Source organism: Odontesthes bonariensis, chromosome 6 (genome assembly GCF_027942865.1).
Source record: "Odontesthes bonariensis isolate fOdoBon6 chromosome 6, fOdoBon6.hap1, whole genome shotgun sequence".
Classification (NCBI taxonomy): Eukaryota; Metazoa; Chordata; class Actinopteri; order Atheriniformes; family Atherinopsidae; genus Odontesthes; species Odontesthes bonariensis.
In genome coordinates this window covers 32,505,771-32,524,117 of record NC_134511.1, presented here as the reverse complement: position 1 = coordinate 32,524,117, position 18,347 = coordinate 32,505,771, and the positions used below count along the sequence as shown (strand labels likewise).

Here is an 18,347-nt window from a genome sequence, read left to right as displayed (position 1 = left end):
CCAGCTCGCCTTCGTTCCCTCCTGGCAACATTAAGGTTTATTTTCTCATTATTTCATTAAATTACTCGTTTGATGTTTTATACAGCTGCCACGAGTAATCTTTGATCCAATTAGGAAATGCTGATTGACGTGAGTGAGGGCATAGGTTTCAATAAGCTGCATTCAATTAGCTGTTGTGACCTTATCAGAGGACCTGTAGAGGTTTCACGTTCACAACTGCATGACATCAGGTCCAATTATTGTCTTTGATATATGTACATATATACATATGTGTATATATACATATATATATATATATATATATGTGTGTGTGTGTGTGTGTGTGTGTGTGTGTGTGTGTGTGTGTATCAAATGCAATAATTGGATGGCATGCAGTTGTGAATGTGAAACCGCCACAGATATACATACATATATACATAAAATGTAGCTTTCATATATATATATATATATATATATATATATATATATATATATATATATGAAAGTTACATTTTCTCTGTGTGTGCATGTATTACTGAGTGTGGGAGAAGCACGCATGTGCATTTTCTCCAACAGACATCTAACAATGAGGAATGAAGCCATTAGTGAGGCAAGGCCCCTCTGCTCAGCAATCTCCACACTGCCCATTAATAATGCACTGCCAGTGAGTAGATGGTGGTTTGCTCAGATTAGTCCTGCATTAAGGACTCATTTGCTATTTCTATTAGAGAGACACATTGGTCTATCTGAATGCAAGAAAGATCAGCTCAGTTGTTAGTTGACTGTGAAAGCCTGCATTGAAATTCTTTTTTCACTGTGAACAGTGAACTACAACCAGTGGGCTATTCTACACCCCAGACCTCGGAAATACATATTTGATAGCATTGTCTCTTAAAATGAATGACTATGAGATTAAACAGCCGTAACAAAAGTGATGAGTAAAGAAAACAGTACAGCATTTATAACGTAAGTTACAGACGTTTTGCTTACACTCCACAATGAGGATATAAAAACATATGTACCATTCTACATATTCTATTCTGTTCAATAAAAATGGACAGTTCCTTGCTGCAGTCATGGAGGAAGCTCTCAGATCCATGACGAAATGTAGAAATATTTTGTTATGTGTATATTAATGAAAATGTGTACTAGTGATTTACATACTCACTATATGTCAATGTTATATTGACATATAACATTATCTAATTTCTATGTCACTGCATTTTGTTATTGTTTTATTACTACATGCAATGCGGTAGTTAAGTCCAGACCCAGGAGTCTCCATAAATAGAATTGCTACACAGTTACGTATGCATTTATTGGACTTCAACTTGCCTTTTTAATGAAAAGTTCACACGTTTACCTTTTTTGCCTGTTTGGATGTTTGGATGGAAAAGTTTGGATGGAAAATGACTGTTTTTTGTAGTTACAGTTGCAGTTTCCTGTGGACTGTTAGAATTTATTACACTCTAAATAAAAGGAAAAGCCTTTGGACTACTCTTTGCATCAGCTTCACAATTTGAGAATCATAATAGGTTTTCAGCAAAGGGCTGAGCACGACAAAAATGGCACTTGACAACTTTGGCCAATAACCTGTATTTTTGTACTTTCTGTTAGGATTACAATTACAGGTAATTATTGTATTCCTATAAATTTGCTGCTTTCATAAAGCATTAAAAATTCTGCTACCATAAAACCTGTTTGCACTCTAAAGTTTTCCAACATCTAGTCTGGTAGATCTCGTCCAAGAACCTCAGGACTCCCTAGAGCCAACAGATTACTGGAACATATTGTTCAGATCTTCAGGGGATAAAGTTGGCATAAAGTTTGAAAGACCCAATCTTCTTTGCCTCTGCAGAGAATTTCATCAATGCTGCGCTTGGGAAAGGTTCCAGTCTAGGAAAAAGTTCAAACAAGAGGTCCTGAAAGAATGATTAATAAATATAACAAAAGAATGTTGTACTTAGATAAGCTACTTTGTTACTCATCAAAGCAGTGTTAAAAATACTAGAGCAAATTATTTTACTGAGAATTTAAGATTGCAGATCCTATTTTCAGAAAATTTGGGATGATATCTAAAACGCAAAAAAAATTTAAATCTGCTATCTATTTAGCCTTTGCTTAACTGACTTTTAATCATTTGTGAACTTTTGACTCTCACTGTTGCAATTTTTCAAGAGAAAAATGTGTCCATTCTTGCTGAGTACAAGACTTTGTTTTTGTCTAATTCTTCTGCGATGAACTGCTGTCCTGTACAGGATATAACCTGCCTTTCACCAAGTGGCTGCTGAATGGATTAAGCGGGTATAGAAAATGGAAGAATGGATAGATGGGTGGATGATGCACCATGCAATACTTGCAAAAGTGCTGTTCCACCACCTCATCAGTCCAGCCCTTGTACCTGATGACTTTTTGAGGAATGTGCTATTTTGTTCCAGTCAGTTTACACACAGTCGCCCCACAGGAAGAAGGCTGAAATCTCGTCTGGGGCCTTTAAGTGCGGAGTTTGCATGCTCTCCCTGTGCATGTGTGTATTTTCTCTGAGTACTGTAGCTTCCTCCCTGCTTTATCCCAGCTTCCATCTGGCTTTCTACCCTGCCTCACATCCAATGGCTGGTATAGACTCCAGCCCTCTGCACTGTTGAGTAGGATTAAGTGGGTATGACTTATTGATTATTAAAGCACAGATTAGGCACTTAAATCAAGGCATGAACCATTGTTGTGTCATACAGACGACTTAGTAAAGAAACTATTTCTAATAACAATTATATCTTTAGGTTCTTTGTTGATGGCAGCCAGTCGCACTGAAAAATAATTTGCTCCCATGTCTTTAGTTCCATTTACAAAATTGTCAAAAATGACACAGTTAGACAAGAAAAAATTATTTTGGCAACAAGGTGACTCTTTAAGAGCTATTGGCGAAAAAACATGGCTTATCTCTGCATGATGTGTGGTGTGTCCACTGAAAGGTTTGAGAAAACGTGACCAGGGCAGGACAAAAGAAAAAGTGATACGCTTGAAAACTTTGAAATGAGCATTATGTGAATGAAACCACCTTTAGAAATAAGGGGGGAAAATCCAGCAAAAACCTGACACAGGACCAGAAAGATGCATATGGCCCTTCAGTTGATCGAACTTCGACTGCTGGTCGAAGCCTCATCAGAAAAATGTCTGATTTCATTTTTCAACATGACAATGTTCCCAGCTTACCTGAAAAAAAAAACTATATCGGTCAAAGACTGACCTGCCCAGAGCCCTGGGGCTGTGTTGAAGAATGAAGGTGCTAATACTAAATATTGACTTTCAAGCTCTTGAGAATTGCACATATTCTATTTTGTCTTTTATATTGTATTTCCACTTATGTTTGCATGTATTTTAATAGGAATGTTGTACCAACTTTCTGGCAATGTATAAAGAAAAAATAATGGGTGGCTCAAGACTTTTGCACAGTGAAGTTATGCAGAAATATATGTTTGATCATATAATTCCATGATTTTCCAAGGTACTTCTATCTGTCTATCTTGGCCTCCGTCTCAACTGATTTAAAATTTGTAATTGGCATCAAATTTCTATTTCCTTGTTTTTCACAAGAACAAAAAGCTTGCTCAGTGAACACACTGAAAATGAGTTCCTTTGTTACATAAAGATGCAGAAGAATTAACAAACTGAACATTCAAGTTTTTGTTGCATTAAAAAAAAACTGTTTTTCACAACTTTTCAAAGTGCTGTTGTCTTCCGATCTTCATGACTATATTTCCAAATCTCCAGGGTGGAATTATGTTGATTTACAATGCTTTATGAAAATCATTCTGGCTTCAATATGAGAAAAGCTGAAAAAGACCTAAAAGACCAAAGCCAAGAAGAAGTGATCCTTCTGAGAAGCATTATGTTGAACATTGTGTTCCCATGACCAGGAAAATGCAGTGGATATTAAACTGTGCACTGTTACTTCTTTGTTAAGTGGTGCATGTGAAAAATCTCTTGTTTTTGTGCACAAATAAATACTATTTCACCCCCTGAGTCTGAATATGTGACGATGAGCATCAAGCAGATACAAATGATCGTGTGTAATAAATGCTGATGAACAGCCTGAGACTGCAGACTGTCTCGATAATGATACAACTCTTTCACAACATATTAATGTTAAACTTAACATAAGTCACACTCAGATAATTCAGCATTCTGTCAGTGATATAACATAGAGATCCCATTAATAATGTTAAAAACTTTAGTTGCACCGTTGTAGTGGTTAGCACCGTCACCTCACAGAAAGAGGGTTCCAGGTTAGAATCCCAGCTGGGGCCTTTCTGTGTGGAGTTTGCATGTTCTCCCCATGTATGCGTGGGTTCTCTCCGGGTACTCCGGCTTCCTCTCACCACCCAAAAACATGCATGTTAGGTTAATTAACCCTTAACTGTCTGCATGGATGTTTCTCTCGTTTGTATCTATGTGGCCCTGTGATGGACTGGCAACCTGTGTAGGTGTACCCTACCTCTCACCCAATGACAGCTGGGATATGCTCCAGTGATCCTGATTTGAGTACAAAGAATGGATGGATGATTGTTGCTGGAAAACTCTCTCGCATTAAGCATAACCTTTCTTATCTTAATAGGTAGGGCCAGTGGGGGCACTGGCCCCAGGTAAATCTGATTGGATCCTGAAGCACACCTGTGGAGTCACTGGTGGTTAAAAACTTGTGGCACTATAGGGAAGCTGTCTTGATATCCTATGTGAAATGAGAAAAATAAAGAAAAAATCCAACTCAGATGTTGATAAAACAGTGTTTATAGGTGGGAAACTTAGAAACTGGGATTTCAGACAAAACATTAATGCAAGAATTACCACTGGACTTGAAGGTAGCAGGGCGGTGTGTTCCATTTGGAAGTTCCCTGTCAGAATTTTTTTTCAGTACACAAAGGGACAAAGAAAAAATTCAGTTGTATTCAAATGCAGATATTTTATTAAAAACAAAGCAAACAATGAAAAGCTGGTCAAATATGTATACACATTTCTGAAAAAAAAAGAATTGTGTGAGGATGTGAAACATATACTTAACAAATTTTGGAGCTAATTTGAGTCTAAAATACTCAAAGTCTTTCTAAGATTCCTTTATGGTCCCGGATTTAAAACACCAAAAAAAAAATCACTGACCAGAGGGGAAGAAGATGATAAAAATTTATTTCAGAGTTACTTCCTGCCACACTGCAGGAGGAACGTCATTAACAACACAACAAGATCAAGACTAGTTAACTTTGATGGGTTTAGGAAAAATCAGGCTTCTCCAACAGATTAAAAAGAATGTAAAACTGACACAAAAATATTTACAACACAGAGCAAAAGCCAAAGTAGGGCTGGATAAGAGACAGTCAGTCACTTTTAAGAGGACACAATATTGGCTATCTCTGACTTCACTGCAATTAGACATGACATTTGGCTTGCAAGAAGTGAATTTAGAGTCAGGATGTTTAAAATCCAGCCTCTAAAGAATGTCATTATTCAAGAGTTTCAGCTTTTGAGGAGGAGTGTCTGGAATCCATCTCCTCAGTATCACCCACCAACACCTGCAGCTGATGACAGCCAGGCTCTGTTGAGAGGGATATTTTCAGGAGCTGGATAAGTTTGTAAAGGATTAGAGAAAGACCGAATTCAGAACAAGGCAGATAGTGTTTTAAAAGAGGAATAAACACCCAGGCAGTGACAGAGCAGTGGGACAGTTTGAGGCTGCAGCCTCTGAAAAGGAGCATGGATACTCAAGAAGGAGACTTCCAGCTGTGCTCGAGGGCTGGAGCCAACAATAAATCTATTAGATTAAACTCAAGACAACCAAGGTATGTGTCAGCTTGACTTCTTTTTTAACGAGAAAGTACACAATGACAACAGTACCTTTCCTTGCCAACAGGGAATCCACCGTCTCATGTGCTCCTGCTGGATACCCATGAGAGGATGGAGAAAGCTTCAGAGGCAATGAAAATAAGTTTCTTATAGTGTGTGATGGAAGTGAACAATGCATCAGAGCTTTTCGTATTTGTAAGTCTTTGTTTTTCTACAACCTGTATGTTGCAGGGACTTAACCGTACACCCTAAAGAACTTGAGGCTAAAATATTGGCAGCACCTGGAAGATATTATTACTCTGATGATGGATGAGGTAGGCATCTCCATGTGAGAACTTCTGAACTTCATGAAGCCCATTATACCGTACCTCTAGGGACATTTGATGACAAACATTGCCAACTTACTGAGCCTCAGTGACATGAGGAGAGGACACAACATGCCTCCAGTTGATGTATCTATTTCACAACATTAGCAACAGTTCTGAGCTGAAACTGATATACAGTTGAAAAATCAAAACTTATATCCTGTTTTCTTCAAACTAACTTATGCAGTTCCATTTCTTTTTAAAATATAAGGATCTATCAGGTTACCTTTCAACATTGTGCTGTTGGAATGTGAGTGAGTACATTCACTGATGTATAATTTTGAGTTTCTCTTACTTCCCTTAAGTAATTCCACATTAGGCTTCTTTCAGCTTACTCAATCACATTTTGGATGTAATTTTGTACTTCACACTCCACTACATTAATTCCAAAGTATGATAGGGTTTCAAACACGTTCATGAGAGGCTCTCTGAATTGAAATGAAGAAATATTACAGTAGTTCTAATGTAAGCTTTAAAGCAGATTACATGAAATAGCATAATAAATATGGGACTGGGTTAAAATTTTAGTTCAGAGAAAAAAGTATTGGGAATGTTACATTTACACATTTTGTCAGAAACTTAGCAACAACTCCAGAACAGGAAATCCAAGTATTTCAGGAACACATGTCAAACAGAAATATGCTTTTTGGCTCAACTGCTCGGTTTATGTGGGATCAACTCGGACAATTCCCGCTTTAGAGTCAATCTAATTTGTACTTTTTCTACTCCGAAGAATACCAAACTGTTTGTTCTGCCTCTGTGTTTTGCAGTTTGTGTCACAGCTGTATTACAAATACAGACGCATCTCCAGTCATAGCACTTTTCTGCTCTGGATCATATGACAGGCCTATGGACACATGTAGGCCTGCCTATTAATTATCCAGAGTAACTGCACAGATATTTGCATGTATTTGAGTAATCAAATTTCAAATTAATGTTATGATTAATGTTGATTCATTCAGTCATCTCAATTATTTCACACTTAATAAAAACAAACACTCTATTAGTCACTTGTCAGGTGAAGATAAAGTCACGCTTCAGTGAGATGTGGAGTCTCATCCCCTATGTAGGTGAGAGCAAAATTTCAACAGCAAACTCACTCCGGCCCTCCTCCATCAGCTGATGACGGTTCACTGTGTCAACTCGGACCGTAGCAGGAAGTGCCTCTTGTTTCCCAATGCTAACTGGAACATGAGGAGGAGAAGCGGTTTTACACTGAGCTTCTGGGACAAGACACTAAACGTTTGACGGTAGAGTAACAATTTCAGACATTACATAAGTACAACACTGTGGACATTACTTTGAGCGGAGTACGTCCATGTTCTTTCTCTTGGACGTACAAGCTAATGCTAGTTTTCTCGTTAGCTCAGTGTTATTGTCGAAAGAAGTTGTGTGTTCACGTTCGCTGGGGTGATTTCCCGTAGTATGTGCATCACGAAACATTTCAACACATTGATAGTTGACAGTTGAACGATCCATACGTTTTTCCAGCTTGAAGTAGGGCACAATCACCTACTAGCTAAACAATAGATGGAACTAACAAGCTCTGAAATACCCCGCTTTGCCAGGTCTCAGTAGGTTTCCCCACAATGGCAGCAGGTTCCCAACCAAGCCTGATGCGAAACTCAGTCCGATTTACGTATCTTTGCTTGTTTAGTAAAGTATTCTTCTATCCTGACGTTGTTGACAATCTTTTGTGAATCAAAAAGACGTGCTTATTAATTCGGCACACATAATCTTAATATTTACAGCTGCACTAGATCTTAAATCCGCTCAAACCCAAAGTCTTTTAAATACAAGTTGTTCAGTGGAAACCCTCAGTGCAGAATGGCTGTGTGTATTATTTTTAAATAGTTATTGTCATGTTTTCTACAAGTATTCCTACTTAAAGTACTAATGTTTGCAAATGTGAGCTTAATTTTCATGTAAGAAACTAAATGGCATGAAGTAGTTTGTTTGACTGATTCAGAAACTGACAACATATGCTAAAACAGCAGTTAATTTCACTTTCTCTTTGCGACCATGTTCCCAATTGACTCTATAGGAATATACCACCAAAGCACTGAGAAAAATAACTGAGAAGATGTTTCAATTAAGGTCAATCTTTCTAAACTTTTTTTTGTTCATAATTTCTTAGAAAAAAGCATAAAGACATGGATAGCTACAGAGGAGGACGACCATGGGGGAAACTAGTCAAAGTGGATTCCAGTGAAACTGTCCTGCTTTTTAGTAGGGAATGTACGGTGGGCAGAAAGAAAGGTGAGTTAGTTTGTGTCCGTCACAGAAAAAAACAATAGTTTGTATCTCCCTTATATCTCTTTTTTTTTTTTTTAAATTATCTAAAAGTGGACATGCCTATTAAGAGAAGACAATCCTGCTGTTGGCATAGACATTGCTGTCGTGTCTGGAGCCTTTACAACCGCCCCATTGAAAACACAAAGCTTTCTATAGCGCACCACACTTGTGATGAGAACAAAAGACGTCTATTGACAACATGTGTGTAGAATATTAAGTAGATTTTTTTTTTTGTACGGGTCTTGCTTTAGAAAAGGTTAGGGCTATATATCCCCCTGTGTCTGCTTTGTTGCTGAGAGCTTTTGGGGGTCTACTGTTTTGCAATGCAAAGCCAGGAGGCTCAATAGGTTAGCTATGTCTGGGAAATTAAAGATTTGAAGATGTCATGGCAACAAAGTCGCAGGAACAAGGTTGGTCTATAGGTTGAAGACGTCAAGATATCAAAACTATGTTGGATCACATGGAAAGATAGATAACGTATGTGTGTGTGTTGATGATGATATTCCCTCAAAAAGGGCACTAAACAAAACAATTGAGTATACTCTATCAAACCAAACTGTTCTGTGCTTTTATGGTTGAATTTTTTTTTTTTAATGTGTTTGTTTATTTATCTCTTTATTCATTAATTTATTTGCCAGGATGTTACCTGTCTTTCCCGGCCAATAAACTCGTCTCAGGGGAGCACTGCAAGATAGTGAAAGATGAAAGCTCAGGGCTTGTGTGGCTTGAAGACATGAGGTACCGTCACCTGAGACTCAGTGAATTGTAACTGCAGTACAAAAGATTGCATGCATTATGAGATTGTTTCTGAAGGACCAGGCTCACTGTTATCCAGGTTCTGTGGTTAGAAATGTAACTAAATAAAAAGAATGAGGGGTAAAAAAAAAAAAAGATTAATCTGCTTAGAAGTCAGTGCTTGAACTTAAACTGGATTTTATCCTTGTTCTTTCATAGCACGAATGGCACAGTAATCAACATGTCCAAAGTGGTCAAGAGGCAAACTCACATGCTGCAAAATGGTGATGTCATCTACTTTGTGTACAGGAAAAGTGAGCCAGAACAAAGTGAGTAAAACTTTTTGGAGCTGTAAGATTAATATGCTGATATGAATTTCTAAGAAGGAAAGACGGTAATTATTCTTGTCACCCCCCTGTAGACATCGCCTACGTTTACCATTCCATCAAAATGGAACAAGCTGTTTCACAGGACAGTTACGGTAAATTTCAGAGAACAACACCGTATCAAATGCAAGCACCTCTGATGCAGCCTTAGTTTTTCATTTTGTGCCTCATTAGTAATATTTCCTTCAATAATTGAATTTCAGACATTGAGAGGCCAGCCCACTGTCCCGCTCATGTTCCAGCATCAGAGATGTCTCTCTCTGTGGAGCCTGTAATGCTTGCTAAGGCTCCTTGTGATCCAACCCAGGAGGAACCTCAACCATCCACCTCTGCTTCCCATTTCTGTATTGAGAGCCCCTCCTCTTCTGTCCCTGTGGCAATCATTCATTCTTCAGCCTCAGGTAGGTTCTCTCCAGCCTCACTTCAGCAAAGGTTTGCTCCAACACCAGACATTATCTGGATAACCAGATCTCAAAAAGTGATGCGTTGGCAGCACCAATATAAGCATTTTCACTTATTCATGTGAGAACATTGATGGCTACATCATAGACCATGTTAACTAAAGCAGGGATGGTTGAGATAACTGTCAGAATGAATTATTAATTATATGATCGCAGTTATTTGAGATAACAATGATCATGTCTGTGTATTCGTCTACCACAAGCTAACTAACAAACCGGTGTTGTGGTCATGGCTCATCTTCTGCCATGTGCAGTTTTTGTTTAGAAGGCCTAAAAAGCAAATACTGTAGACTTATTTATATTTATTTATGTTCATGTATTAATTTCCAAAAATCAGTTGTTATTCTTTTGGAGGGTTATCCAATTAAGAAAATGATCAGTAGGCTTATATTTACTTGTGGTATGAAATTAAAAGACAATTAAATCATTAATTGCAGTTCTTCATCTTCATCTTCCATCTCAAATTTCAGAATTGTGACAATCCCAGATATGACCTTAAAAAAGATCAAATACAAGCCATTTGATTGAATATGACAATGATATAATAACTACAGATTCTCCAACTAAAATTTTCTTTTAACTTTGACCTGGTTTATTCTGTCAAATCTATAACTGATGGCATACAGTAAAAGACTGTTGCAGTCTTTTTTTTTTTTTTTAAATTACATTTTGTGTTCATAATAGAACATTGACTGTTCACTAAACAAATTTACACTGGGGCGAATTTATCACGGCAACAAACAGACCAGTGAACTATTTGTGCAAAATGAAATGGTCTACATTTTAAACACCATCCAACGATATTGTTTGCACCGCTGCACCAAACGCGGATGCAAAAAAAACGTCTTTTTTGAATATTAACAGTATTGATTAATCCTTATCTTTTGATAATCAGGCCAGACCAAAGATGCACTCCCCAAACCAGAAAAAGACACAGACGACCTGGAGCCAGAACGCAAGAGGAGGAAAATTCATCAAGGTTATTGTTATTCTAATTATTCTTATTACTTTGTATTTGTTTTTTTTCCCTCATTTTAGCTTTAGTCTTAAACAAACATTCACTCTTGCCCCGAAATCTTCTTTTTTGCCTCATGCCTACCCTAGAGTGTTTTTGCAAGTCAAACCAGACAACTGCCAAAACGTCTGACTTGGAATAGAGTGGTATGTGATATTCAGTCATTGTTTTTACAGATAAAGAATACCATTTGGGTGTACCACACACCTCGAGTACAGATGCGACCGGTTCAACTAAGAGAGGTGACGGGAGTGTTTTGTTGAAACCACCGGTGGAAGGAACCAAGACAGACAAGATGGAGGAAAGCCTGACATGTGTTATCTGCCAGGACCTACTGCATGACTGTATCAGGTGAGATCTCAAGAGACGTGGAATAGGCATAGATATCCAAGGTAGCCGCTTTAGGCCTTAGTTTGTGGTTTTTTTGTCATCTCTTGGCATACACGTACCATAGCCATCTAATGCAAGTTGTGTGTGGTTTTTCTTTTAACTCTTTTGATTTCGCTTTAGCTTGCAGCCTTGCATGCACGTCTTTTGTGCTGCCTGCTACTCGGGTTGGATGGAACGCTCATCTCTTTGCCCTACCTGCCGCTGCCCTGTGGAGAGGATTTGTAAAAACCACATCCTCAACAACCTTGTGGAGGCCTACCTCATCCAGCACCCAGGTTTGCACACATAAAGATCGTTTTGATAGTATGTGACCATGACACAGGTCTAACATGATTAAGAGCAAGACCTGCTTAGCAAAGCTTTATATCCTAATTCGATACTATCGATTCAAATAAAAAAAGTGTTCCTTTCTGTCCCACAGAAAAGTGTCGCAGTGAGGAGGACCTGAAGAGCATGGACAGCCGAAACAAGATTACTCAGGACATGTTGCAGCCAAAAGTTGAGCGCTCTTTCTCTGACGAGGAGGGCAGCTCAGATTACCTCTATGAGCTCTCTGACAATGACAGTGACTCCTCAGACATCAGGTAAAACATTGGAAAGACAATTTTTTTTTTCCTCAATTTGCATTTGTCTTTAGATTTAGTCCCATGCAGGTCCTTACATTTTTAACATGCATTTAAATTTTTGTTCCACTTGTTAATACCAATGTGACCTGTTGTTTTACTTTAATGCCATCTTAATGTCAACGACACGCTATCCAGGTCAATTGTTTTCTGCAATAATTCGACAGGCGAACTCAGTTCATGCACTGAATATTCTCACGTCATCCTGTAGAGGGATGATAAAATGGTGACACATTGTTCACGCTTTTCTGTCCACTCCACTTTTTACCAGCAGCTCAGCCCTTGCACTCGTAAAAGCGGGTATTTTGATCTCCTTAATTCAGGTTTATTTATATAGCGATTAGCGAACTGGACATGTTTTTGATTACAAACCCCACTCTCATTAATGAACAACGGGAGCCTGCTGTGAATATCTCTTCATATGCAATTTGTTGACTAAAACTTTGTAAGACAATGAGTTCCATTTATTTAAGGATTCTTGAAAAGTTCATCAAGTAAGGTTTTTAGATAAATTTTTAATCCTGAGTTTGTTGTTTTTAAAGAAGAGTTTCTGGGCACATTACATAGTTTTTTTGTGAATATAATAAGAAGTGAATAAGATCCTTGTAACGTGGTGCATTAGCACTGATTTTGAAAATCAAGCAAAATATGAAAAATACCTTAACTGTAAACAGTTAAAACATCAAATTGAATAAACTAGTTGCAGAGAGTAAATCTCCACAATTGTTCTTTGTGGTTCTTTCTCCAGTCAGCCTGTGGTGATGTGCAGACAGTGTCCTGGCTACAGGAGGAATATGAGTCAAGTGCTGTTTGGTACAAGCTCAAACTACTGGTTCTCTGGTCTGCCAACTCTACCACCTTTACCTCCACCAGCCAAACCAGCAAGTGAGGAGGGTGCAGCAAAGCCCATGGGAGAGCAGCCCTCAACATCCTCTGATCAGCCCTCGGGTGAAAATGCGCAACGATTAGACTGAAAGCTCAGCAATTCCAGATTTCTGTTGAGACATCTCGATAACAAATTACATAAATAAAGCATTGGGTTTATGTTAACATCAAACCCACATTCTCTCAACAGCACCTCAGGAGTATTACTGCCCCCCTCAGGGCTGCCATCTCATCTGCTCCTGCTGCCTCATGCCAATGCCAGACAGGCGTGCCGAGTTAAACAACCAGCAGGTTATTGCTCAACAATGTGAGTGGTCCAAACACCTGTTAGTTCCCCAGCAGAAGTGTAACATCTGTGCTGACTGAATGTAGATGATTAAAGGTGTATTGTCACTAATAGGCAGATTTCTAACAATAGTGAAACGATATGGTTTATTAAACTCGATTTATGCCTTACAGTTTGTATGTTAATCTTTATAAATCAAGATCTATTTAATATACATACGTGTTTTCAGTTCATGTAAAATCCTCAGATTTACTATTTATTCACAAATGTAGCTTAAAGTACATGATACACCTCGCATGTGTGACATGTTGTGTGCTGGCAGGTGCGTTGTGCCAGCAACCTTTCTGTCATATGTACTGGGGCTGCCAAGGGATTGGCTGTCAAGGCTGTCTGGCTCGATTCAGTGGTATGTTTCCATTTAAGCAAAACAGACTCCAGTGGACCTCCTTTTTTAAATTAACTTGAATGATTAAGGGCTGTAGTCTTTAATTGTGATTAACCACAAAAATATGTACATACATATGTAATACATAGAACTTTTTAACTATCATCCCACACTATCCAGTTGTCAAAAAATGGCTTTGTAGTGTTGACAGTATATCCTTGAAAAAAACATTTGGTCATATTGAGGCTTGGTGTAACAGAAACCTTTACTGTAGCACTTGAGATCAACTTTGACCACAGCTAACAGAGCTCTGACATGTAAAGTCTGCAAAATGTTTGGTTGTTAAGATCCACTGTCACTCTTTTTCAGATCTCAATCTGACCGACAAATGCCTGGATGGTGTGCTGAACAATAACAGCTATGAGTCGGAGGTCCTCGAAGTAAGATGCACTTTGTCATTTATTTATTAATATTCTGCCTATTATAATACATAGTGGTATAAAGTTTAACATGCCGATTCTGATTGGCGCAACTGCAGAATATTTCCGTAACTGAAAACACCTTGAATCCACCAAATAAATATTGCAAACATTATATTTAACTTTAGAGACAACTTTCATCTTTTATCAAAATTAAAATCTAGTACATTTGTGCATATGGATTCATCAAGATAGTGAGAGGCTTTTTTTTGTTTTCCAACTTCCACCAGAACTACCTTTCCTCCAGGGGAAAGTCATGGAAAGATCTGCTCAAAGAGGCTTTGCAAGGCTTACAGCAGGGAAGCTACGTTGTGATAGGTGAGCTCCAGATCGAATCCTCACACTTCAATAACAGTGCTAAATCTTGATCCATGTGTGAACAGTTTGATAAACATCTATCGCACACATCAGAGTGGCTTTTTGAAGAACACACCATTATCGTCACCTTAAAAGAGCACAGTCAGTCTAATTTGACCTCATCTCGGTCAGATTCTCGGATCTCAGCAAACACTATTCTGTGCTCCTGCTGTGGCCTGCGAGCCTTCAAGGAGCTGGCCTACAAATACAGACAGAGCATCCCTCCCTCTGAACTGCCAGGTCAGACTTTTTCACACAATTCTTTCTAATTCAAAGCACAGTGACAAATGTTTTAGGGTTGTCTTTTTATGGTTTTTAATCCGAACATGATCATTTGATGTTTTGTCCTCAGCTGCTGTCACATCTCGCCCCGACTGTTATTGGGGACGCAACTGTCGCACACAGGTGAAGGCCCATCATGCAATGTAAGTCTTATCAGACACAAAAACATGCAGTTATCTAGGCTTAGATACCAGCTACTTAAATGTTGGATTCATGGCAGAATGGCTGTTTCTACAAACAATGACAACAATGTTCCCTTGTTTATTTGTTTATGGCTTCGCTTTTGTCACAAATTTGTTATTAAACACTAATTTTCAAGTGACAAATTTGATAAATAGTATAAAATTTTTATGGAGTCTTAAACCTGTGGTAAATAGCGTCCTCATTAGTTTGGACAATCGTGTCAGAAGTGAGCGTAGAGGTTGAAAACCTGTGCCTGTATTTCCCTTATTTTACCACTAGGAGGAGGCCTTGTGTAAACTATGTCCCGCAGGTCTTCATGTCTACCCTCCCAGGATCTGTGCTAGGTGTTCCAGGTTGCCTCTTCTCTTTCACTTTCACTGTGCATTTGCATGCAAAATTGAATTTGTGTGTTGTTTGTTTTTTTTCTTGTTTCAGGAAATTCAACCACATATGTGAGCAGACGCGTTTCAAGAGCTGAAGGAGACTGATGTTTATTTCTTCTCCTAACTGTGTCAAATGTAGATAATTGAGCTTTGTTGCGTTGGGAAACACAATCTTATTAAGTTTTCTCGTGTTCTTTGTAACTGCCTTATGCAAACACCTAATGCACACGTTACAATCAGTATCAATTCACAATAGTGATCTCCCTTAATGCAGGGCTGTGTGGAATATTGCTATGCACATTCAGATTAAATGACAGGTTTTAAAGTTAAGATCTCACTGGGCAAATGACTTTGAATAAAGTTATGCATGTTGTTCAGGCCATTATCTGGATTGACCAGGTAAATGGTCACAATTATGTATATGGGGAAATTGTTAAAGGTGCTTCCCGATCTAACTGTCCTCCAGGCTGTGGAACAAAAATGTATGGCAGTCCGTACCCATGCTGATGAGGCCATGTATGTATGCTTACACATGTTGATGAGCATATCTTTTGCTAAGTAGTTCTCTTGTTAAAACACCTGAAGGAGCAACTGTATGTACTAGAGATATTTTTTTTTTAGTAGTTTTAGAATTCAGGGCTTTCGACACCACAATGCAGATGAACACTTCTGTTGAATATGATTAGAGTAACAGTACAGTCTTTAGTGGTATCACAGGAATAGTAGTTCCAGCATTTTGAGCAAAGACACAAGCTGCTGCCAAGATCCACAATGCTAATTTTAATAAGTACTAAAAAATTGTAAACTCCTCACCTTTGACGTTTTTTTTCTTTTTTAACTAGGGCATTACTGTGTTCCCAGGCTAGGGCAAAAAGCCACGACAAAGCCCCTCATGCACGTACTGGGGTAGATTTGTAATCCCATGTGACATTTGTATAGGATTTCACGTCTGTGGGAAGGCGATCAATGTGCGGTAATGCTGTTAGAACGCGGAGGAGGCCTCTGTTGAATGCTTTGTTCCAGATAATTACCTCCAAGGTAATTGAACACAGCGGTGAAGGGACACTTTCTCAGAGCTGCGTTGTAACGGTGATAAAATGCACAGTTGACTCGTGGACTTAAGAGAGGGGAAAAAATAAAACTGCACTCAAAGTAACCACTAATGGTTCGATATGAATAAGTGGCATAGGCCACAGAGAAGAGTTTTGAAATGCTACTTTGAGAATCATGCCAGTACAAATGCAACAGTGAGTTCTGTTGTTCAGGTGTCATTGTGATCCACTTACAGTTTATACCTCAGTCGATCAGCATGTTGGGTTTGGTTAGATTTTCTATGGCTCCTCAGGGACTCACAGCTGCTGTTTTGTCATTTTAACCATAGGTTAGCCACATTTGATGGTTGAAGGTTCTTTGTTTAAATAGGGAAAATAAGTCCATGAGTGTTGCATTCACTGACATTCTATTGAAGACTCATTCCCCAAGTGTCACAGTCTCCATCTTGCAAACATGGAAAGCCATAAGTGATTTAAAAAGATTGATAAGTCAATTTATTTTTTTCCTGATTTTAAATTTGTCAAACTGAAACTTCCACTGAATAGTTTCAAGAGGCCTTATATATTGAAATAACGAGATATAGTCCTCTCCATGACCCCCTTTTTTTGTTGTTGTTGTTGGGTCACCAATGTTAGTAATAGAAAATGCTGGTGAATGTGAAGAATGGAGGAGTAGAAACTATAAGTAGGCCTCAGCAGGCATCCAGTGCGATTTTACACATAGACAATGGTCGAATTTACAATGTTATGGTAGTACTTTAGTTGACTTGGAAGATTATAAAACAATGAGGATATTTGCACATATTTGTCTCTAACATTGACGTCTACAAATTTATGATCATACATCCTGGGAAGACTGTCTGTACCCAGAATATGCAATATTAAGACTTTTTGTCATTTAATTTGTAATCATATGAGGAGATTCATTCCAAAATTAGACATGAATGATCATAAAGAACAATGCAATTGGAATAAAAAGATGTCCTTGAGAGTTTGAGAAAATTATGTCAATTTTTGATATATGGATAAATATATTAGTGCCATTTCTTGGATTGTTTTTTTTTTTTTTTTTTTTACGTCTCTTTGTGTATTTTTGTTGGTTTGAAAAAATGTTGTGAATGAGCACTTTCCTGTTTCTGCTCGAGTTCATTTGTGGTGCAGGTGATTGTTTTCCATATTATTTTTTTCCCTTGTTACTTATTCATTCATGCTGGTCTACGTCGGCATTCCTTAGCAGCTCAGGCCCTCGGTGAAAGCCTTGTCAATCCCCCCCCCACCCACCCATGGAGTGGCTGCATTTTAATTATTTCCTACAGGAGATCGGCCAACAGTAAGCTAACAACAGTTCCCAGCTGCTCCAATCAAGAATTAGTATTAGAGGCTATGGTGGAGTGCTTTGCATTCTCCCTAGAGTGATGTGTGTGGGTTTGGGGCGGGGGTTGTTTTGTTGTGTACTGGGGTAAATATTTACTCACTTTTTCTGCAAAAGTCTGGACCAAACTGCTCGGGAGTACAGAATCAGCAGGTTTCATTCTACCTCATCACAGCTTCCTGTAATTTAGAACTTAATGGGCATTGGTCAAATTTGGATTAGTTTAAAAAGAAATGCTGTGCATACGTCTCTCCAAATGGGGGTTTAAATCTGTGCTATTGCCCATAAAGTTTATATTCAATGCACTATTTTAAAAAGTTTATCTAGATTATAATCATCATCTTCTAGTTCAATCACTATAGATTATCACAAGACACATGCAGAAATTAGTGGTGGACGGAGAATTGTTTGATCTTTGTATCTTTATATGTTGTATTAGCAATGCTGAATTTGTCTTAGAAATGCATTTAATTTGCCTGTAATGCATTAAAATACTGATTATAGCTGAAAGAAAATCTTGTTTCAAAATCAAAAGCCCCTCTTTTCTTTGGATTTTCAGTTTTACTGAAGAGCAGGTTGAGAATCAAAGATCAGTACAAGTG

At 38.2% G+C, this 18,347-nt stretch overlaps 1 protein-coding gene across 1 annotated transcript; it reads left to right on the top strand.

Annotated features, from left to right (window-relative positions):
- Window positions 1-7,303: 7,303 nt before the first annotated feature.
- chfr (checkpoint with forkhead and ring finger domains, E3 ubiquitin protein ligase) lies at window positions 7,304-18,260 on the top strand. The gene is made up of 18 exons (XM_075468376.1): window positions 7,304-7,426; window positions 8,314-8,435; window positions 9,110-9,209; window positions 9,426-9,535; window positions 9,628-9,687; window positions 9,796-9,993; window positions 10,949-11,032; window positions 11,245-11,419; window positions 11,579-11,733; window positions 11,880-12,042; window positions 12,830-13,029; window positions 13,157-13,273; window positions 13,575-13,658; window positions 14,007-14,077; window positions 14,347-14,434; window positions 14,606-14,713; window positions 14,826-14,898; window positions 15,374-18,260. Exons 2-18 carry the CDS (start codon window positions 8,330-8,332, stop codon window positions 15,414-15,416), a joined length of 1,935 nt encoding a protein of 644 aa, XP_075324491.1. The 5' UTR covers window positions 7,304-7,426; window positions 8,314-8,329; the 3' UTR covers window positions 15,417-18,260.
- The last annotated feature ends 87 nt before the right edge of the window (window positions 18,261-18,347 follow it).

Coding starts and splice junctions, on each gene's coding strand:
- chfr (XM_075468376.1), top strand. CDS start 8,330: ATGGATAGCTACAGAGGAGGACGACCATGGGGGAAACTAGTCAAAGTG. Junction 9,210..9,425: donor GTGTGGCTTGAAGACATGAG/GTACCGTCACCT, acceptor GTTCTTTCATAG/CACGAATGGCACAGTAATCA. Junction 11,734..11,879: donor CTACCTCATCCAGCACCCAG/GTTTGCACACAT, acceptor TCTGTCCCACAG/AAAAGTGTCGCAGTGAGGAG.